The sequence below is a fragment of the Platalea leucorodia genome, assembly GCF_965183815.1.
Source record: "Platalea leucorodia genome assembly, chromosome: 4".
Lineage (NCBI taxonomy): Eukaryota > Metazoa > Chordata > Aves > Pelecaniformes > Threskiornithidae > Platalea > Platalea leucorodia.
The window spans coordinates 11903630-11927319 of NC_138826.1; the positions used below are offsets into that span (position 1 = coordinate 11903630).

A 23690-nucleotide genomic window follows, 5' to 3' on the forward strand; every position below is an offset into this window, starting at 1 on the left:
TCGAAACAAACAAAAGGAAGTACTTTTTCACCCAGCACATAATTATATTATAGAATTATTAGACACAGGATGTTGCAGAGGCCAGAAATACAAATAGATTTAGAATTTAAAAAAAAAAAAAAAGGCACTTTATTCTGTGAATTTGCCTAATCTATCAAGGGCTACTAAATGCAGTGATGCAGATGCTGTTTCCCTTTTCGCAGGGCCTTCAGACTCTGGCTGGCGAGGTCTGAAGCGGCACGCCGGGGGAACTGCATGTCCCTGCTATGTCCCGTACCCATCTGCCGCTCAGCCCTGTCGGTCAGGCAGGGATGGTACGTGGTCCAGCATCACTCTCACGATGAGGCTGGCCGACTCCTTAGCTTGTGTTCAGATTGCTGGATCACTTACAGTAACAGGGATCGACTCGACTCACAGACAGACTTTTAGGCAGTTTGATCAGACCCTCTTCTGATTTTAATCAGCAGAAGTCTGGTGTAAGGACAGAGGTACTCAGATTCTTGCAGGAGTGACTGCTGCACACCATGAGAACCCGTTCCAGTGTTTGAAGCAATCAGCCACAGCAAGCACACCGGTGCCCTCCTCGTCATTACCGTATCCGAACTGCTGAGGCCTTTCTATTCTGTGTTCAAAGGATATTAGCATTTTTTTGTTTGTAGGACATGATGTAAGCATGACCTTCTTGAAACAGTGTCTATCGGAATGAGCTTTACAGAGTTAAAAGACATCCGTTTAGAGCTATGTCACATCAGCTTGGCGATATTGTCTTTTATTAAACTAGAAGTTTAAATGCAGGTGTCTGTCTTATAGGCACCAGAATTCTATGCCTACTTTAATTTTGTTGTTGTTGAAATGCATTTTGCACTAAAATCCAAGATTTATTTTCCCTTTCAGAGAGAAAGGGTTTGTTTGGTTTTTTTACTGTATGCCCTACTGTGCTACAACAAAATGGAAGTAAAGGATTTTACCAACATTTGCTTTATAAAAGGTGTCCAATCTACATGACTTTGAGTAAAGCAGTTACTGTCATGCAACTTTTGAAGTTTCCTGTAATTGCTATACATGAAAATCTATATATTACTTGGAAAAAAAACCCTTTTAAAAAGTGACGAGTATATAATGAGAAAGCAGTTCTCGGTAATTTGAGGCACTGCAAAAGTACGACTTAAATCCAATTAACGTTTGACTAGAAATACTAGAAAACTTTCAAAAGACTCAGTGGCAGCTTATTTACAAATATACTATTTATAATGAATGCATTGATACAGAATGACTCTTATAAAAAAGCAAGGCAATCTTTTATATAGACATAACAATCAACATTACAATAATTCAGATTAAAAGTACATTTTTGTAGACTGTTTACACTCTTGTTTAGCTTTTAACCACAAAATTAGCGTGGTCTGGTATTTTTCCACAGCAAAAGTCCTGTGCAGTCCTGGTTAAGACCTAAACATCAGAATAATAAACGTAATTTTCTGATCTTTGCTAACGTCAAAACAAAAACCATTTGTAGATATTACCATTTGTTTGTAATTGTCCTTACTGTGCCTTGAAGTTTGTGTTGTGCAAATTACTGCCAACCGCACATTTCTAATTTCTAATTAGAAGCTATTCTGGCATGCCGATTTGATACAACCGGGGTGCGATACTGACCACGTGAAAATTGTTAATTGCATCCAGATATGAAGACCTCCCTGATACGGGTTTGTACGGATTCAGAAATTTAATTTACTTTTGGGTTTAAAAAAAAAAAAAAAAGAAAGAAAAAACAACTTCTCAAAGTTTTCTAATTGTTAAATAAAAGGTATTTAAAGGTATTTTTCAAACTCCCAGGATTAAAGATGATACTTGAATTCCAGGTGACACAATGGGTTTAAGTGCTAACCAGCTAGACAGTTTGAGTACTAATTTACTAAATCATGTACATGAGCAAACACGACCTTCAAGAAGTCTGAACATGCACTTTCTCACATACTAGCAAAAGATGGACAAAACTGCAGAGAAAACCTTAAATCCAGGAGAGGCACTGAAGCAAGTATTCTACAACCCAAACCTCTTTCTAAAAAGGGTGTATGAATTTCAAAGTTCCCAACAGCATCTGGCAAACGGAAAAGTGCCAATTACACAACTGTGTGACCCAACTTTACAGGCAGCATTTCCACTGCATTCATACCAGACACCTTTGGTGATGACCCTAAATATGGGACAGCCAGAGACAGAACTTTAACGGGTTTATACTAAAAGAAAACATTTTTGCAAAGACTTACGAACCAACTTTGTTTAGTAAATTTAAATGCAATACGTGACCAACATGAGTCACAACGGCAATTATTCCTTCTTTTCATTATTTAACAAATCCCTAATCTGCTTTACACCTTACCAGACTACCATAATACTATATAGTCTATAGTACAGTAATTTCGCTTGTTAAATCAGGGCATGATTCAGGATAGTGTCTTTATGGGGCATGTGTATATGTACATACTCTTATGTACATAGGCACAGACACATACAAAACTGATATTTTGTCTATGGGCAAGCAACAAGGCCATGATTTTCACCCAAAGTAAAGATTGTCACACTTTTCAATCACCCTTTTAAATTATTTCCCCCAGTATGGCAAGGGAGATAAAGATTTAATACAAGTATCTGGGAATCACCTGTTTCTCCATCTTGTTTTGAAAGACGCCATAAAGAATTAATTTCTTCACCTTATCTATGCTTTCATACATATATAGATACACATATACATATACGTATGTATGTATACATACATTTGTCAGGATGAAGTTCGTTCCATTCATACTTTAATTGATTAGGCCAAACAAAATTCTTAAACATGTATAAGCCAGCACGTGTGTCCAACTGAATGTCATCAGGCATTAAATACAATTTAGAAACCGCACCAGTTAAAAATCCAGCATCCTGGAAAATGCAAAAGTCTTATGTCAGGATGTAAGACTGTTTTGAATGATCAAAACAACTGGATTTATGTGGATCTGTGCACAGATTTGGATATAAATCCATGTATGTACTTATATGGATTTATATAGATCTATTCCCAATCCATGCCACACATTTAATACTTAAACTTTCAGATAATTTTAAAGAACTTTTCAAATTCTTCTGAGTTGATTTCTCCTGTATCAGAACTTCTCTCACACTGCTTTTATTCAAATCTCTCTTGATACGCTGAAAAAATAAGCGTGCACCTCAGAATGTATAAAATTAAACTCCTAAAACAGGGCTCAGGATTATCTGGCATTGCAACAACCATACTAGTACAAAGATAGTTTGAAAAAATATCCTGTTTTTAATATAGTAATGAATTAAAACATAGCTTTATTTATTCCTATAAGTGTAATGAAAAGAATAGTTTGTTTTTAAGCGAGTGTAATGAGCACTATTTTGGTAGCCAACTTCTCCACAAGAATTTATGTGAGAGAGGGTCAGCTCCAACCATACAGTCATTAACCATGTACCTTAACAAGGTGAATAATCAACATATTTACAAACTAAACAAATTCAATCCCGTCAACTCTTATAAAAATGGGATTGAGGAGCAGACAGGGAATGAGACCAAGATGCTTGAAAACACAAGGGGTCGCCACTTTTGTTTTAAGGAACCATATTAATCAAACCAGTTTCCCCTAGTGACCTGAGGGCACAAATACGGGTTTAGCAGTATATTCGGAAGTCAGATTACAGTCTTGATACTAAGCATTTCAGCATCTTCATATTTTAACACCTTAATGCTGAGAAAGATTAATTTCAGGCAGAACTGTAAGGAACTAGCCTTTTATAAACTAAAGTCTAAATTGAAAAGCTACAGTAGATGTAAAAAAAAGGGGGGGAGGGAACACAGAGAGACAGAGTGTGTGAGAAAGAACAGAACATTACTTAGTAAAATCCAGTGACATCTACAATAATTTTACAGCATGTTTAAGCCCTCTAAGGTTTTATATCTCCACCTGCCTTCCATTTAAACTTACTCCTTGTTAATGAAAAGACATACGACAAAACAGAATGCAAATAGATCAAGGCAATAAGTCTAAGTAAGCATGCCTGAAAGCCAGAAACTATATTACCCAAACTTCTGCATGTGAAATAGATTTCCCATGGCATCGGTTGATTGGATTTTGTTCAAAAGGTACAGTCCTCTAAGTCACACTACCCCAGCAGTAATTCCAACGAGTATAAACCGGACAGTTCTTGAGTAACCATGGAATGCAACCACCTCGAGCTCCTGCCCTCTTGAAAAAGGACAACTGGCCCTACAAGTGCAGCAATAGTGTAAATCTCCCTGAAGCATCTTCTGCCTTTTAAACAACCAAGAAAGTCATGATAAAAGTGAATGTCCACTACATACAGTGTTTCTCGTGAGCTACCAACACCTATGCACAAATGAAAAAGGTGCCTCTTTTTTAATAGATTGGTTTAATACTGAAACAGATAGGATGAAGTTAAAAAAGAATAATCAAGATACTGAACTGAATATTTTGAAGCAAGTGCCCCAGCTGTGGGGAAAAGTGCATTTAGTTCAGCAGCAAAACAGCACAGTGTGAAGATATTGTGCTTGGACACACAAGTTCCATAATGGAAGGAGGTACAAGGCAAGTCAAGATATAAAACCATAGTACATTGTTAACCAACCTTAAAACTTACATATATTGCAGTGTTTACAAGTAAGACACATTCATTTATTGTACAAGGACTATAAGGAATCCTTAAAATTGCCTGTTGTATTATGACTCAACATTGTAATAAAAATGTACATATATATTATGCCCTTGCCACTTAACTGTACTGTTAGACCTCATGGACTTGTTACTTCACAAAATGAAAACCGCTCTTCGCTGAGGATACTCAACATTTTTACCAATCTGAAAAGGTTTACTTGTGCTAGAAAAGACCAACCGCAAAAGGCTCAGTTCAGATATGTTATGCCTGCAACTGATAACTCAGGGAAGCAAGACTTAAGGGAATTCAAGCTTTTTTTTCTTTTCTTTTTCTTTTGTTTTGACTGCATCCTTTTCACCTGCCAGTTGTTCTGATGAGTGTATGTTTTTAGTATACAAACCGGTTGATAAAAATTCATCAGCAGAGGCATATAAATTCTAGATATGATTGATTAAAACAGAGCAAATCAGAATAAAACAAAATCCAGTGATTTACTCTGACTGTAAACAATATAAAAACACCATTTGCTTCAAATCTCAAAATAAGTTAAAAGAAAATCCCAACCACGTGACCCTTTCAGGTTTTGACACACAAAAAAAAAAAAAAAAAAAGAGGAGGGAGGAAAACAGAAAAGTTCATTATATAAAGGTTATACATTTCTTTTAACTGAAAGTAAATTCAAGCAAAACTGTTTTTGTCCCTTAAATTTAAACTTTGAGTTCATTGACAATTGCTTTAAATGAACTGGCATTTCCAGATTTTTCAGACAACTTCCATCAAATTCAGCAAAGAAAACTTAGACAAGCATTTTTACAGAATAAAAAAAATCTAAATGGCTATGATTCCTCTATTAGCAGAAACACATAATGCAGTCTTAAATTTGCCTTTTTTATATTATTTATATATTTATATATATATAATATAATATAAACCATATATATTATATTATATATACATATACAGACAATTACAACATTAATGCAGTTTGTATTTTGTACAGTGTATTGGACAATCCGATTAGCATCAGACCATGGCACGATATGGTCCCTGCATTTTTAGGAACTGAATGATGAAGGAGGGTCCTCCTGCAACAATCTGAGGTGGAAGGTGGCTGAGCGGGCAGTTCTCGATACTCATTATTGACAGTTTGCTGCAAAGAGCCAGCTCAAAGGGAAGGCTGTGCAGATTGGGGTTGTCATTCAAATACAGTTCTTCCAGATTCTCCAGTGTACCTGGTGAAAATAAAATAATACAAAGTAATATTTTTTTTGATTCATGCAGTTTATAACTTTTAGACAGAAGCACTGAGTCCACTTGAAGATTCTTTACTATGTAGAATCTAGAGTCAGTGACTCATCTAAACTCCTATTTTCAAGCACCAGAACCTAAGCAAGAACCAATTTGCTTTAGTTTCCCTGTAAAAATATCCATTACTACACCTCCTTTAGATAACAACTGAATTGAGAATACACAGAATAAGAGAACTGAGAGGGACTTCACCATAACCGTTCAGCTGAGTGCTTTGCAATTGCAGGCAACAGTGAATAGCTATCTAGTTAGAAGGGCGTAGAAAATATTTATACCAGCCAGCATGCATTACCTCTATAAAATATCTATGCCATACCTTTTATTTAATTAGAACCGATACATTAAAGACCTGAGGCTGTAACTGTAATGTGCCACAGGAAGAAAGCAGGAGAGATCTCTGCACAGCAGTGAATTTATTAAATGGGACAAACCCATGTGAAAAATTCCTCCTGAATTCAAATTTTACAACCTACTACAGATACTGCAATACAGATTAACCAGAAGATGGAAAACGGACTAATTTCTTCTTTCTTAAGACTTCCATTCCTCCACAGCAATCAAATATCAAAATTAATCCATATCTTTGAAATACACTCCAAACGAACAAGTCCTCCTCAAGATGTTCCCCATTTGCATACCATAAACATCTCCTATAACCTAAAAGACTATTTCATCTTTCACAAGAGAAAGCAGTAGCCAGGGCTCAAGGCATGGAAAACCAACAAAAAGGAAAGACCAAGAAATAATAGGAAATAGTTGCTAACTTTAGATGAAGCAGTCACATCTGAAAATAGCGAACTATTCTGTAATCTGTTAAAACAACCAGCTTTAATAACCGAATTGTACTCCTACAATAGTATTTCAAGTATTACTTACATACTTTAATTCCACAGCTCATTTCCGCAGCATCCAAGCTCTCTCCACTAACTTATAAACTAAATTACAAAGCTCCAGATTTAGATTATTTTAGGCCCTTCTCACACTGAGAGGCATGTAAGACGAGCAGAGGCTGTAACGGCTCTTCACTAAAGATGCTGGGAGAGACAGACCATGTCCCAGCCATCTCCATCTGCACATCACTGTTTCTGACCACATTTTGCTTTCTGCAGCTTCTCCCATCATTTTTTCCTCCATAATGTTTTCTGACTTTAAGATTTTAACTTAAGTGCTCAGAATCATGCTCTGGAGGTACTTGTGACCAATTATAAAAGAAATGGGGGCTCTCAGTTTCAGATGCTCTGAATCTCATTTACTCTGAGTGTCTCAAGTAGACAAAAAGAATCCTATTCCTCCCTTTTTTCCCCTGTAGATTTTTTCCTCTTCACTTCCTTTTCTTGTATCATCAAGGTGAAAAATAATACAGTGCTCTACAGACAGAAGCATGTGCAGAGGGACTATCAGCAGAAACATTTGCTTCAGCTGTCTACACCTTACACAAGGTTTTGTCTACACCATGGAATTGCAGTAGGACCACTGCATTTCCTTTCTGACACAGACCCCTGTCCAACAACAGGCTTATGAAGTTGAGTGACTGATAACACACAACTTGTGGGAGAATTTGGAAGGAAAAGGAATCTCACTATTCCAGGTTAGCGTGTGTTTGGCAGCTTTCTGCAAAAGAACTGAAAAAAGCTAGACCATTTGTTTCACTACAGTTCAGCAAGATAAAGATCATACCCTATAGTGCTGTTCCTGTGGCACATGCTTCACATCAGGTTGTGTATATCTAGAAGGTTCACATGAATTTTGTGGCCTCTACTTACGAGCACAGTAGATGCCTATCTTCTGTGAGTGTAACTGCTTTGGCTCAGGCCCACTATATAAAACCAGAAAAAGAGATCTTACCAATTTCCTCAGGAAGGTGTGTGAGAAGATTCTCTCCAAGCCCAAGGTGCGTCAGATTGGTAAGGTGACCAATACCTCTGGGAAGGGTGGTCAACTGATTATTAGTCAGAACCAATTTCTAAGGGAAAAACACATTTTTAAAAAAATAACTTAATGACTTCTGCTTCGAATGACAGCAAGTAACAACATACATAGCTGATAAATTGATGGGTTCTACTCTCCAGCATTTGAACAAAAAAATTTCTACCCTTCAACATTTCAGACCTCTATTAAGCACCACTAAACATAAAAATAAAATAGCGCATAGTAAAAGACATGCCTAAATATAAAAGCTTTCATGAACATGACTGAAATCAGAGGCTATTCCTGTGGCAGCATTGTACTCATGATACAACAGTTAAACTCTACAAAATGTGTTTGTTCAGTATTAACTGATAAAACTGGGGAAGAATTAGTGGGGACAGATTGTGGATGAAGTTGCGCAAGATTCTTAAGTTTTGGTTCTATGTCCAGTCCCAAATAGTTTCCCTCATCAAACTAGCTGTAACTAAATCAGCATGGTGTAAATAAAGGACGTAAGATGTTTATCTCAGCCCATTATTGTTTCACCTGCAGATCCTTGAGGTAAGCTATTTCATTTGGCAAGGATTCCAGTTTGTTTTCCTCTAGATCTAGCTCTCGGAGTTTCCGTAGATTTCCAATTCCATGGGGAAGTTTCTTTAGTAGATTGTTTGACAAGATAAGAACCTCAAAAAAAAAAAACCACACACAGAATTTCAGCAACGCAATTAGTAAATAACAATTAAGACAGGATCATTTTATATTTTCAAGGAATGAAGTCCAAGATTAGCCTACATTCAAATTATGGAAGCAAACTGAAAAGATTAAAAAAATAAAATCAGTGATTAACATAATTTTTTTTTAAAGTCTTTAATGATACAAATACATAGATTTATGACAGAATTCTTTCAAATATTATTTTACATAATAATAAATGCAGAACAAAAACAAAGAACACCTTATTTCTTCAAATGACCAAAGAAAAACAATTTATTCCTGGACTTCCCTACCATTTTGTTATGCTTCCTTATAGCTATCTCATAACCATGTTTTACATTATTTGCTGTGCTTGCCAAGTCCTCCTTAAAAAGCTTAATACTTCCTCTTCTCCCTATGTCCCTTTGGTTAGGAGCAGCAGCAAGTAAACGTACAGAGCAGAGCACCGAAGCAGAACACTGCACAGATATCCACTGGCTTTTCAAAATGATCTCCTGTCACACACCCGCCCCTACTAGAGTGTTATCCTCTTGTTTTTCTCCTTCTTTCTAAGTTGAATTATAAATGTCCTAGGTTCAAGAAAAGTACCCTTATTTGCAACATCATTTCACAGAGTTATTCATTATACCACAAGCAAGTTAACAGGGGTTACACTAGTACACCGTTTTTCCCTCCGGAGAAGTCTAACAGTCCTTAGAAGTAATCAAGCCTCGTAACAACACAGGGAGCAGTATGGTAATTAATTACCAATTAAACAATGCTATTATCTAGTTATTTAACAAGGCACATTGAAACAGAAGGATGTGAAAGAGCACCCAATGTGGACCCTCGTCCTAGCCACGCACAGCTCCCTGCTAAGCCAGCCAAGGTTGCAAATGCCTGGCTTCTACCAGTCCCAGCTCTCACTAGCTTTGTGCAACATGGAAACACTGAAGGCCGGAACAGAATAGAGAACAAGGCTAAAAATCAAACTGTAAATCAAAATGAATAAAAGCCAACATCTTAGCATTAGTACAAGCAGTATTTCGGTGGCCTTCCTTTATGCACTACGATACACACAGAACGATAAGAATAGTAACATTTTAATCGCGTATCAAGAAACAAAGGCAGGAACAGAAAATATTACCTACATGCAATGCAGCTGACTTAGCACTGCTGTGGGAACCTTCACTTTTGTGTAAACACTGCCCAAATAGTTCTTTGTATTTGATTCTTTAATAACAGAGAAAAATAGTGCTAACGGGTCTGCAGCCCGTGCAGCTCTCCAGCTTCAGCAGCCGGCAGAGCACCGGCAAATCCAGTTGTTGGAGGTTGCTAACTTCCCAATCCCATCAATCACAGCCTTAACTTAAAGGGAACAGGGCCACTAAATAGCTATTACACTGCCATATAATTTTTGCCCCAAACTACAGGAATTATTAATTATTCAGAGCAGCAGTCACACTGGAAATTTGCAATTTCAAATACGCCATTTGTTATTGTACTTGAACAGATTTTTCCCAGCAACTCACAGAGGCTATGAAGTCCCCTCAACTGCCTGAACAAGCACCTCTATCTTTATGTCCCTCCAAGGCAATTACGTTTGTCTCTCCTGATGGTACCTTGGGAAAGGACTAAGGGACACAACAGGTTTAGTCCATCGTTTCAACCTATGCGTTCTTCTCCCTCAAACGCTGAGAATTCCCACCCAGCTGCCTACAGGGTTCACAGTACTACATTCAAGCCATCTCTGGCTGTAGAATATTTCATTACATTTATCTGATCCCTGCTGTTTCCATGCTGGTCTCTCCAGGAATCAGCACCATTGCATTTACAACAGTAACTTTTTGTTGAGAAAAATTTTCTTTCTACATAGTTAAAAATATATATGTACTTAACTCTCTGTGCACAGACACTCATCTGGAGCCTAAAGAACAATATTCAAAAAGCTGTTGAAAATAACTGTAAACAGATGCAACCCATCTATTTAAATAGCATACATACATGTATTTATTTGGCTTTATTTGACCCCAAAGTAACATTACTTAAACCTGAAGTACAGAATGCCTATTTGCAGGGATTCACTTAGCTGTTCATTTAAACTCTTCTCACCTCAAGGGAAACAAGCCCAGATACATCCTCGGGGATTTTTGTGAGCTGATTAGTCGCTAAATTCAGTTCTACCATACTAGTCCAAGTCCCGAAGTCCAAGGGGAGAGACGTCAGCTGATTGTCCTGTGATTTAACACATCAAACATTTAGGGTCTGCGCTTGAAAAGTCAGCATGGTATCTGAGAGATTAAACAAACTGCTTACAAAATACTTCATAACAAAATAGTAGATAATTAAATCAGAAGAATAAAATGTTGACAATTGCCCAAATATTTTTTAAGTTCCTCAAAACATAATAATCAGTTCCAGCCTAGAGTAACAGAATTGACTCTGTGTTACTAATATGAACTGAAGTGGAAAAATTAGAAGCACATAATTCTAAGGTTTCGTGCACCTCAGTAGTTACAACATTATTTTGTCCTTTCTTTGCTGAATACAATGCGGGGGGGCAGGAAGAACAGAAGATTCACCATAACTTACAAAGGTGCTATCAGCAATGCTGGAATCCTAAAAATATATGGAGTTTAGCTAGGAAAAACAAAACAAAACAAAACACCAAAACCAAAAAACCACACAGTCCCCCCCAAAGACGGGGGCGGGGGCACACACACCGCCAAAAAAACGAACAAGGAAAAAAAAAAAAAAACCACCACCAAAACACACCACAAAGGAAATATACCTTAATGGCTCAGAGTAAAAGCATCTGAAATTAATCTGAACATCTTACTGCTCAAAATGTAGCTACAAAATTTGATCTAGACCAGACACTAAAAAAATCTAAAAAAACAGGTTATACAAAGTCCTGGTAAACATCCAAAGTTACAAACGGGTATGTGATAAAAAATGGTCTTAATGCAAATTGAGAATCCATTTGTGCCAAAAGATATTCTAAAACAGAATCTCAGCTTAGATACTGCTCAAACTTTTTTCTTTTTTTAATAATTTTAAAACTTGGAACAAACCCATTCATAGAAAAACATCATCTCTTCTCCCTAGTTCTCTTCACTCTAAGTGTACATAGCACAGACTTAAAGTTTTTTTTGCCTGTGCTCTACAACTACTGCCAAAAGTCTCCAAACTTAGGTTTTGAAAGAATATAGTCAAAAAACATATTTTACATAATTTTCTTTTTAATCTAAACTGTAACAGTAGAGGGGGGAAAGAAATAAGCCACTCTACATGCTTATGTCTCATTTGAATATTCAAGAACTTTGCAACCAACTTTCTTGTTTTCGTTGTTCAAACCTGAGCAAATGTGACAAAAGCTTAACTAACAAAAATAAAGACAAATCAATAACATCTTGATAGTACATTTTTAAACTAATACAGAATTGTTTCTATATGTGACAGCAGCAGCATCCACTTTAGCGTGATAAACTCATTCCTTGTATCGTTCAGTTTGCCAGAATTCACGGAGCGGCAAACAGTGCTCCTCATTGATTTTACACACAGTAGCATGTTTCTGTGCCTCACCTTCATGTTCAGCTTACTTAATACTTTAGCTCTAGAGAAAATTCCAAAGGGGATTTTATTGATGCGGTTGTGCTCCATATTGAGAGAGTAGATTGTGGAGAACTGGGACGGGCCACCCACGGGATAGGACTGGAAGCAGTTCCTGGCCAGTGTTAAACTAGTCAGTTTGACAAGGCTGGATAAAAGACCCTGTAGAGAGAAGAAAACCACCCAGGAACTTAGGACAGATTTATTTGAATACATCTCTTTTCCCTCATGGGTCTAATTAGAAATGTTTTCCCCCCCTCAAGTCCATCCCCTAAATAGGCGTTGCAACACACAATCCAGTGTTAAATTTGATAAAACTTCCATCAGCAACAACCCCTGCTCACAGTTATCAGCCTTTACCTTATTCCCCCCTTTCTCCTTACATACTGCCAGATACAAAAAAAGCACACATATCACATTTAAAAGCGCAAGTTCAGGAGTTTTTGTAACTTTTCTCCTCCAAAAGGAGTTTTTTTAATAACACACGGCTATGCCTTGGGTAGCTCAGCGGAGCGCAGGGGCAGCGGCTGGCAGGCGCAGTCAGCAGCGTGCCCGTCCTGACCAGCGGCCCCGGCTTCGGCCAACGCCACCGACTGCGGCTCACTCGACTTTGATGCCTGCTCACAGTTGAGAGTGGGGCCCAAAGAAGTATCAACTGCGTGCACCATTTTTCAAACTAGTGTTTGATACTTCCAGTACAAATCTTTGTTAATATAATAAAAATCCATAAGATGAACACATCTGGTAGAAGTTTCCTTTTAGGCTGTAACAGTTTCAGATAACCCGGCAGGACAGAGAAAAAAGAATGGGAAGGCAAGGTTTTGGAAGTTCCTTTTCCCCCCCGCCCCGTTTTCAAAATATTCCTAAATAGTTATTACTCCACTTCTTTTTTTTTTTTCCCTTAGGAAATAAAGAGCAAGAAGCCCGGAGTTAAACTGGGTAGCAATGGTTGCCCACTGAATCCAGAGTCTCATTTCTCTTCGCAATCTAATTAGATTCTACAATCTCAGCAGCACAGATCTCGGAGCTTATCTGTTAGTTACGTGCCAAGCACGTTGCTGAAACTGTGGGGATGAATAATGAGATCTAAATTACTGCTGAAGTGTCACCTTTGCTTATTACTATGCCAACTTGAATTCAGCCCTATTTGCTTAAGTATTACAGAAATTGGAGGTTGATGCATGGCATTACATACCATAAATAATGCAACATCTGCAATCAGGAACGAGCAGTAAGATGATAATGATTCCAACCATATTCCTAATGTCAGTATTTCTGGATTGCAATTTCAGTGCTATATTCACTGTAAAAGCTTTAACAACATGGCTTTGCTCTTTCACCAGGAAAGCTTTGGCTACTTTTCTAAATAGTTTATTAACATTATTGTAAAAAAAACAGGATTAAATAGGGGCTTGTCTACATGTCATGGCTAAAACTGTAAGCACTGAAATACAATTCTGGGGGCATCTCAGCAAGTATCAGTGAGGCAATTTTCCCCCTAAAGATAAAATAATGGATCTTCAAATCGGTATTAATCTAACCTAATCACTAACTAGTATAATCTTTGATTAGGAAATACTGCTTCTAGCTATACTTTAATTAACAGATATTCTTTGTCCTAGGGTTAGGCAGTCCCTGAGCTCTGTTACAAACACACTTTGTTGCTTCAAATGGATCTTGGCATTTCAAAAAGCCATTTTTGAAGTCTGCTTCCACACAAAAAATATTAAAAATATGTTAGCTAATACAGTCTAATAGCCTAGAGTAATTAAACACATTTGAAGGGAAGCAAGAGAGCTTTGGCAGTACAAAGAGAACAATGCTCTTATATCTATGAGAGCTGTGACAGTCCTGCCTTCTCCCAGCCCATCCTTTTAAGATAAAATATTTATTAGGCATTGTGTCAGCAGCTTCAGCTATGCTTTGAAATTCAAAAGTTTCTTCTACAAATACAGTTCTTTGTATTATAGTGCAGAATGTTTTACTTTAAACAGATTACAGTATAAACTATACACTTCTGCAAGGTAGCAGCTTAAACGTTAACATAGTGTTGGCAAATACACGTGAAGGCGGCAGCACAGTCACAAAAGGTTTTGTATTAGGACTGAACATATTTCAAAGCAAGTAATCATTCTTCACATTAGCTTTTTGTAATTATACTGTAGTTGCTTTTATAATATGTCTGGGACGGGTGGGCTACCTTAGCTCACATCTTAAAAGCAGCCTGGTGGCTTTCAGTCAGTAGCGTTCTTAAATGATAGTTTTACCCAAACATACATTAAATTCTCTGTTTTCAGTCCATCATTGCTGAGTTTAGAAATTCATCTGAAGTAGTTACTTATTGCACTTTGTTACTATGAATACTTTGCCTAACTCCAAATGGATTGTGTTTTTTTCCTCTATACCTCTTTAGATACATTTTTAATTATTTGATACTACTAATTTATACTTGGTCGTTTGTTTGTTTTTAAACAGCTTAGGAAAGCAGTCTGAACCATCATTAAAACAGAACAGAATAAAACTCTACGTTGTGTCCTGAAGCCTTCAACTCCAAACAGTTCTAAAGCAATGGAAGAAATATCCAAAATAAGAATCAATCGCATTGGATTTTTTTTTTCTCCTGTCATCAGAGAAATTCTGCCCAGGCACTAATGCTCCAAGTCAACATTTTCTCTAACTGTTTACTAGCACCAAAAGTATGCAGGATGCATCTGAGCATCTCATACTCTGCTACTATGATAAATCAGTCTCAAGGGACTAAGAAAAGGAAAATCACGATGAAAGGTATAACCAACAGTTGAAATAGTTTCAAAGCCTGCAGACATCAAAGCTGTATTTAAAAAGTGTTCTGTAACCACCTGCTATAGCTATCCAGGACTGTGAAACAGCAGTCCACAGGGGCATCTTTCAGAGAACTCTAGGGAAGGAGTCTAGAAAAACGCACAGATGCATGGGGAACTAGGACTTTCTGCCTCTCCACCCCAGAGCTAGCAAGTGCTCTGTTCAGGGAACACGTTACTTGAAGAGACTGACAAGGTGGCTCCAGAACTTCTAACTATGCACATTTTCCTTGGTCCCACACTAAGCTCGAAGCAAGAGAGCCCAAGGTAAGACAATCAAGTGCAGCAACTCTAAAAAGAAAAGCAAGAAAATGGATTTGTCTTCCTCTTTCTCCCATGATCCTCAGAGAATCACTGGAAACTGAAAAATTATGCAAATTTTTATTTTTAATAACTGATAGAAGGTATGTCAATGAGTTGCCAGATATCTCTCATCGGTGTTAAAAGCACACTTTTCCACATTAAAACAAAAGAGCTGAGGCCAAGTAGCGGTGACAAGCTTTACCCACTCTCTTAAAGGTCGTTCTTGCCTCTCATTTTTCATTTTTCTACTTCTTCCCTACCTCCATGAAACAGAAACACCAAGAGGCTCTTATCTAGCTTAAATGGTGGGAACCTGGACTCCTTATTTAAGGTTTTCTAAAGAGACAGGACAAACACACACAATCACATGTATTGCTCCCACTTTTGACTGAAGTTGTATGACATCAGTTCTTCTATACTAGTTAGACACACCTAATATGTACAGAATTGCAATATTTCACACACATGTAGATTAAAACAAAGGGTATTCCTCAGAGTTGTGATGCAAGATGAAGTAATTTCACATGTTCCAATCCCTCTACAAAACACGGATGCCTTATAACAATATTCCCTCCCAAATCCACTCCTGCTAATTCTCACCTCTGGTAAAGTAGAGATGTTGTTGTTCTCCAGGTTCAGTTCATCAAGTTCACTGCATTTTGCTAAAGACTTCGGAATTGCTGACAGCCTATTGTACCTCAGGCCAAGACGACTTAGACTGGACAGATTTCCTACAGATAGGAAACAGTTATTAATATATCATTAGATTAACACAAAGGCACAGAACAAGGTTTGACTTCTGATTCTTCTGTTGTCTCACACTCTACACTTCAAATTTTTCATATGGTGAAATGGAGCTATTATCCCAAACCAGGAGATTTACAGATTGAAGTGCTTTCCAACACTGAAGTTGACCATGCACTGGAAGTACATTGTGCATATTATATACCCTTAAGTTGTGCATGATACGGTAAGCAAGCAAGGCCTATGTCCTATTGTAGAAGTCCTTCCATCCTGATCTTTCTACCAACAAATAACTATCATTTTTCAGATGTCTCCAAAATAACTTTTTAAAATTACAGATAGCATCATTCAATGCCATGACTCATATTACCAGAACTTGGGCATACATCACACAGCTCAGGTCCTGGCAAAACAATTTCCTCTACAGGGAAAAAAAAAAAAAAACCTTTACCACCCTCCAAAAGCAACAAAGTCTTTAAAAAGTGATAGGAAACAAAAAATTCCAAGTTTTCCGAATGATACTGAACGAAAAGTCTGGAGGAAGTCTGCAAAAATCTGGACAACACTGCATGTAAAAATCTTACTGAATTTTGTCAGGCCAACAGTCCTGGTTGATAGGTATTTCCGTCAGGGAAAATATTCTTGAGAAACTTGCAACTTGAAAATTTCCCATCTGAAGCTCCCTTTAGCTCCAACCTTTACCATCTAACAAGTACTCAAGACCAAAATCAACTGCTTAAGGATGCCCTTGAACTATAAGGTGCTGGGGCATTTAGACTCTCCTGCAGGTAGTAAGGTCTTGAACTTCACTGAAAAGTCAACGGGCAAATAGTACAAAGAACAGTGCTTAGTCTTCTGGTTCATCCCTACGATCAGAAAATGTGTCTGTGCACGTGTGTACATTGCATCAGTGGAGCTTGTGAACAGGTTCACACAATCAATCAGTTCCTTGCAAAACATTCACTATTTTACACTCCTTTTTACACCCACTCCTGGCACAACACATTTGTTCCACAAATTGAAGTACCAGAAAGACACACTAGAAAAGAAACGTAAGATTTAACAAATGGCAGCAAGAATAATCAGAAATCATTTTAAAAGATTAAGGGAGCTTAGTATGTACAGTCTACCTACTCATTAAATGAAGGATATATTAACGCCTATGCATATGTACTTATACAAAGGTTACTGGAACACACCAAAGGATGAAGCAAATGTAGTGTACAAAACAAGCTTGGAAGCAAAGGATGAAACAAAATAAAAAGAAATGGAGAATGAAAATTAATACCAATGCTACAACGGGATCTGCTAGACAGAGGAAAAGTCTCAACAAAGGAAGTGGCAAAATACCTCTTTCTTGAACTTGGTCAAAATACACTGTAAGAACTTGGTCAAAATACACTGTAAGAATGACCCTACATCACTGAGTGGCTGGGAATGTAGCTAGTAAAAACTGGAGACTGGGAATGTTGTATGATTCACTGTAGTTACTAAAATGGAGATTCACAGGAACAGTGAATGTGAAAAAAAAACCAAAACCAAACCGCAATAACAACAAACCAACCAAACAAAACAAACAAACAAAAAAACCCCACCAAACCTTTATCTAGAACAAAAATTATCCAGGTTCTTACAAATCAAGAAAGAGGATGAATTTTCAGTGCATATCTGATATTTAGCTAACAAGCTTAGAGGCAATTTTCACTTACTATTGTCAATAATGACACAAAAGTTAAAACAACAGGTAGTCACCCAGAGCTGCTTAACTAGTAGTATCTCCCATTGGGATTTTTATTTATACTTTTTAAGTGCTTTCTTTCTGAGCAAGTATACAATTAGCTTTTGCAGAAGCAGCAAAGAAAGTCTTCATTTAACCAAAAAAGGCATTTAAAATCCAGGGCTATCAATATTGCTCTCTACTGCACAAATCTTCATCCTTTGACGTTTAAATCCTACAGTGTGTGTACGCACTAAAGAGAGTAATTAAGACCTATTTTGAGCCTACAATCCACTAGTATAAAGATGCACATTTGTACATGATGTAGCTATTTCGTGCCCTATTTGGTGAGATCTGGCATGGCTGGCTGTATAGGAAACTGGCTTCACTTCACATGATAGACATCCTATTGCAAGGCACCAAGATCCTTAGAATTTGCTGTTCTAGGATGAAGAAAGCACATCCTGACTGCATTTCTCTGAATTGTTATTTAATGCTTTACTAACGAAACAAAGGACAAACTTTACACAAAATAAGATATCAACGTACTGTTCTTTTTCACTACTTAAACCTTGAGCTAGATGCTGATCTGGATTTTTCAGGCAAAGAGGACGAATGGGGAACGGCTCTAGCAGACAGCATGATGCCAACTGTTGCTTAGCAATACAACATCGCTATGCCAATTCCCAGATTGTGAGCACAGGTTGTATGTATATGGCTCTCTTCCTACCAGCAACATGGCATTTCAAACAAATGAAACAAGGCAGCCATTAGAGAGAGTCAAACTGTACCATAATTTTCCAGGAGAGAATGACACATGTTGGCCGTCCTCATGGCATTATCAGAAAGGAGGCATAAATAGCAGCTCCCAGTGATTTTTTTTCTTATCATAAGTAGCATTCTCAATAGAACTTTATCATTGTTTCTCTACTAGTTACCCCTCTCCTCCATGGGAAAGGCACGCGAAGGCATAACAGAAGACACATCCTGCGTGTACCGCATGCCCTGTGAGTGTTTTACACACCACAGCACTAAATACGGTTATTCCTGAGAACTGCAACAAAAGCAGCAACATTTCAGCTGGAGCTTTGCCAGCAGCACCTCTCCCACTGCTCCTGGAAAGGCTGTCCTGCACCCAGCTGATGCAGGCAGTATGGGCCACCTTCTCATTTCAAGCCAGAATTTATTTATAACCGACTTATTGCCATTTAGTCTTGTGTCAACAAGAATCTGGTATCTTTTCATCCTCATCAGAGTTCATATTCACACCTCATTGTGAATGTATCGCGGTGAGAAACCCTTATCAGCTTTTATCTTCACATGCTGGAGAAGCCAGATCTTGGTCTCCTCTTCACAAAATAGGATGATCCTTATAGCTCTTCCCTCTGCTCAGTGTGTTAAAACTTGCCGTGTTTCTATGTTTGTCTTTAAAGGAATGTCCAGAGTTTTAAGAATTAGGAGGGTCAGATTTAGTGTCCAGTACAATGATGTTGATATTTGCCTCCATGGCCCATGGGCCAGCTGCTGGGCAGCTGGCTAACATGCCCAGGCCACCTTGCTGGCTCTCTGACCACCAAGTGACAAACTCTGGTTTATAACAGAAATTGTTACAAGCTGCTAAACAGCAGACTTCATGCATTGCACAAACAAAAATAATCCCATTTACAGCTCCCCAAGCTCAGGATTACCCAGCTGATACTCATATTCTGAGCCGCTTTACAGTGCCTGCACCCGTCCATCTTCTCCAGTTCAGCTGCTGGTTTCTGAGATGGTACCATATTAGGTACACTGCTGATGTGGTTAAGTCTAAGAAATAAGGCGCGGAAGCTAAGAAGTGATGATGATCAACTCAGTCAGACAGTCATCAGGATCATTTGCAGTTGTACTTTTATCACTGAAACCATACCTCCACGGTTCCTCTAAAACAGCCCTTCACAGGTACCGTGACTCAGAAAATGCAGCACTAAATGTTCATGAACATGAGAGTTTGATAACCACAACTGAAAAGCAGCTACTAGCAGGAAAAGCAACAAGCAAAACCCCTTCCAGTTTGGTTTTTTTTAGGGAGCCCATTACAAAAAACCCTGTATACTCAACTACCCCATCCATTGGTACTTCTAAAAATACGATACTGAAGCCTGACTAATCCCTAAACTTATCCCAGGCCAAAGAAAGTCACTGCAAAAATTGTTGTAGTTCAACTTCTGGTGTGAACAGTCACTCTTGGGAATCAGGTTTCACACAGCCACCTTGTTTCAGGTCCATTTTCTCACCGGCAAAGCATACTAACGCCCATCAGTGGGCTCCACTTTGCGCAGCTCTCAGGTCTGAAGCAACGGAAGTACAGAACTCAGTCACTTCACTGGAGTGTTTGCATGTCTCTCTCAGGGTTAGCTGTTTAATTTACACAAAAATGAATTAAAAATTACTTGGAAGCATGCAAATCCAGTAACATTAAATTAAACTCTGTTACTATAAAAGGGACTCTAAATAGATGGTTTAAATTAACTTCTTTATTAAAGGTACCTCAAAATATTAGTCAAAGAAAAAACAGGTGTTTGCCCGTCCCAAAATGAAGGGAAGACTGCAAATATAGCAGAAAACCATGCTTACAAAAACACACTTTTTAGAAAGACCACCTGAAGTGTTTCTCCAAGCAGGAGCAATACATCTCTTTCTTGAGTATTTCAAAGTCAAGAGAAATCGGATCTGGTATGTTGAATAATATCAAGAAATCCAAATTCCTAATTCAAATTCCTACTAGCGCTTTCTGAAGAGAGTGACAAATGCTCTCTTCTTCTGAGACTTACCACACCTCTTCCTTTCACTCCCTTAGTTAAAATAATCCTTCAAATTCCCTATCCTTAGATGAAGGGTCATTACTTCGCGTTAAATATTACTGTATCATTACTAAAAGATGGAATCATTAGTCTGTTTTATATAACTCAGTTCATGAAGCTAGTTTGCTATCAGGATCAGTTGCTTTCTCCTAAATAAACCAGAAGCATCAGACCAATTAAAAACCTGCTCGCTAGAGAAAACTGTTCTGCAGATAACATTAAAAACACAAATTGGACTTACAAGAGTTCTGCACATCAAAAACCCGTAAGATTGTTATCAAAAGTATACATGAACCTCAGCATGCAATAGATAATTGCAAGAGCTTGGTACAAACAACATCGCACTATTAAGTATTTCTGATGGTCTAAATTCTATAAATATTCTTAGATTTTGATTTGACTAAACTTTGCACAGAATGAGTAGCCACCTATTAAAGAACATGTTTTACATGACCACACATTATTTCATAGAGTGCAGTTCACTTAATTCACTAAGGGATCTTCTTCTAAGAAAGAAATTGCTGTTTTTCATACAAAAGGTACCAGATGTCATTTTTAACAAATAGAAAGCAAGAAGTACATCCAAAATTAATAAAAAAATTTAAAAAAAAGAAAATCAAACTTGATGTCGCTTTAAAAAAAACCATACACAAATTAAGCTTAATACACCACACCACACTGATCTTGTAGTGAGAATAACAAAGATGATAATATGGAAGAAAAAGCCAGAAGAGGTTCAATGAGTATGTAACAAAGCAGGTGGGACCTAAGTGCCTTAAAAGAGCTGAAAACTGTATAGGAGAGACTAGACAAGCTAGAGATGGCCAGCTACGGAGAGAGATTAAACGCTGCATTCAAACATTTCAACAGTGCTCCTAGTCTAAAATAGCCATATGTCAGAAGATGCCAGTATCACACTTTGTACTTACTATATATTAGTTTTTCCAGATGTCGGTCATACTCCATGACAATTGTTGAACAGTTTCACAGATTTTTAGGTGAAAGGAGCTGTTGACATGTTTAATCTAATCTCTTGTCAGAAAGCAAACCATTTCCCCTGATAGCTGTAGAGTAAAACGAAAGGCTTCAGATAAACCGTTTTAACCTTCAATTGCATTCCACAAGCAAAGATGATGTCTGCCAATGGCCAACACTGCGACAGCGCGAATTGACTGGTCCGGCGAGACATCCTGAAGGTGATCTCCATGAGCATGTTGCAGAAGAAAGCAGAACAAAATCCCACAGTCATTGCTCATCTCATCTGGGGGCAACTCCTTCCTAAACCAAAGCCTATAGATTTGTATGAATGTAAACTTGTGTCACCAATCACCCAAGAGAGGTCAAATCCTTTCTATAACCTGCAGGGCTGGAACATCCCTAATGTTTAATATGCTCTGGCTAAAGGTTGATGTTTTAGGAAAACTGGGAATGGGGACAGAAAGGTGATGGGGGTGGGAGAGCAACCACTTAGGAAACTGTAGAGGAGAAGAGAATCCCTCCTTATCATTGCTACCAACTACCAAAGCCAAAGTATGAAATGTAATTATACTCTTCCAAATACAAAGGTATAGCTGAACACAACACAAAGCTTGACTTATGAACTCCAGATTTTACTGGTTTAACAATAAAGTGATTTTTAGTGTATTTTAATTTTTCTTTCCAGCCACCAATACCTCCTGTGATATCAGGCCAGTGTAGGAGGCAGATTCAGACTCACAAATTACAAGGTCAGCAGGGTCCATCATTTTTTGTCCTGCTCAAACCAATGTGCATTACCCTCCTTACACAAAGCCTAGGAATTCTCCTAAAAGATGTTATCTATTAGAAAGCTATTTAACATAAATTTGAAATTAATCTCTATCACCCTTACTGCTTTAAATGCCATTTGAAGAGAGCAAAGAGATTCCTCTCTATTTTCAGTCTAGCAGTTATCAACCAAAGACACGTTTTCCCTCGTTATTTCAAAATTAAGGCTAAAGCGTGACCATGTCAGCAGTTACTTATTTTTCAACTCTGATTCAAGACCATAATAATTGCCTACTGCATACGTGTGAAAGATGCATGCAAGAGGCCAGCAAAACTCGAGTGACAGAGGCTCGAGTATCCAACATGCACCACACACAACACCTGCATAAGGCCAGGGAGCACGAACTGACGACGTGTTTCTGAAACTGTCTGTCTAAGCTATGAAAATTCAACTTCATTTAACATGCGGTCATCAAAATGCACATAACTAATAGACCTGTTTGTCTCGATTCTGATGTGTTGCTTTGAATCACTCTTCCCTTGTGCCTGCTTCTTACATAAAGAAAATAAGATTATGGGCATTTTCTTTCTGCAGTATACAAATCATTCTGAAAATGCTGAGCTGCAGTTATAACATATCTGTACATATTGGTCTCTGCATCTAATTACTGTGTGAGGGTATGTACATTCGCTAAAATAAACTGTCCCCATCCTAGTCTTACCAGGAAGAATATCCAACCAAAATACAAAGTAAAAAAATATTTTCATAAATACACATCGAATCAATACACTCAAAATTAATAACTCAATAGAAGCTAGCCTAACTTTTAGAGAAAACCAGCACATATGTATTTAACTATATCGGGCTTGCATTGGAGATTTATTCATTAAAACAAAAAAAGGGAAGTTATAATTAGCTGAAAATGACAGAAAAATACAAAAATACTTCACATTGCAACAGTTGGGACTTATTTTGGGCTATCAATGAAACTATTGCATTTTACTCAATTCATACCTCACACAGTAACACAAAGCAACTGAAATTTATTTCATTTATTTTTTCATCGGTAGTTTTATTTTTCCTTTTCAACTGACTACTTAAAACCTTTCTATGAAATTCAAGATTTGTATAAATGTAAATCACATTGTAAGAACAGTTTATACCTAACTGGCAATGCAGAAAAAAAACGTTAACCTTTCCTAGGTGATAGATGTGTTTAATTTTTTTAAGTCTGCCCCACTATATAGCGTACATATATAAAATGTATAACACATTAATATACATTTATAATTTCA

The 23690-nt window shown here is 37.6% G+C and overlaps 1 protein-coding gene across 2 annotated transcripts in view; it reads right to left on the minus strand.

Moving 5' to 3' along the window:
- Nucleotides 1–1363: 1363 nt before the first annotated feature.
- SHOC2 (SHOC2 leucine rich repeat scaffold protein) overlaps nt 1364–23690 on the minus strand; it is a 70609-nt gene continuing 48282 nt past the window's right edge. For both annotated transcript variants that reach the window (XM_082308347.1, XM_082308346.1), the window contains exons 4-9: nt 15948–16078; nt 12178–12366; nt 10705–10827; nt 8446–8583; nt 7837–7954; nt 1364–5915 (exon numbers count right to left, since the gene is read on the minus strand). In XM_082308347.1, coding sequence (XP_082164473.1) covers nt 5707–5915; nt 7837–7954; nt 8446–8583; nt 10705–10827; nt 12178–12366; nt 15948–16078 — 908 coding nt within the window. In that variant the 3' untranslated portion in view covers nt 1364–5706. The remainder of the gene's footprint in view (nt 5916–7836; nt 7955–8445; nt 8584–10704; nt 10828–12177; nt 12367–15947; nt 16079–23690) is intronic.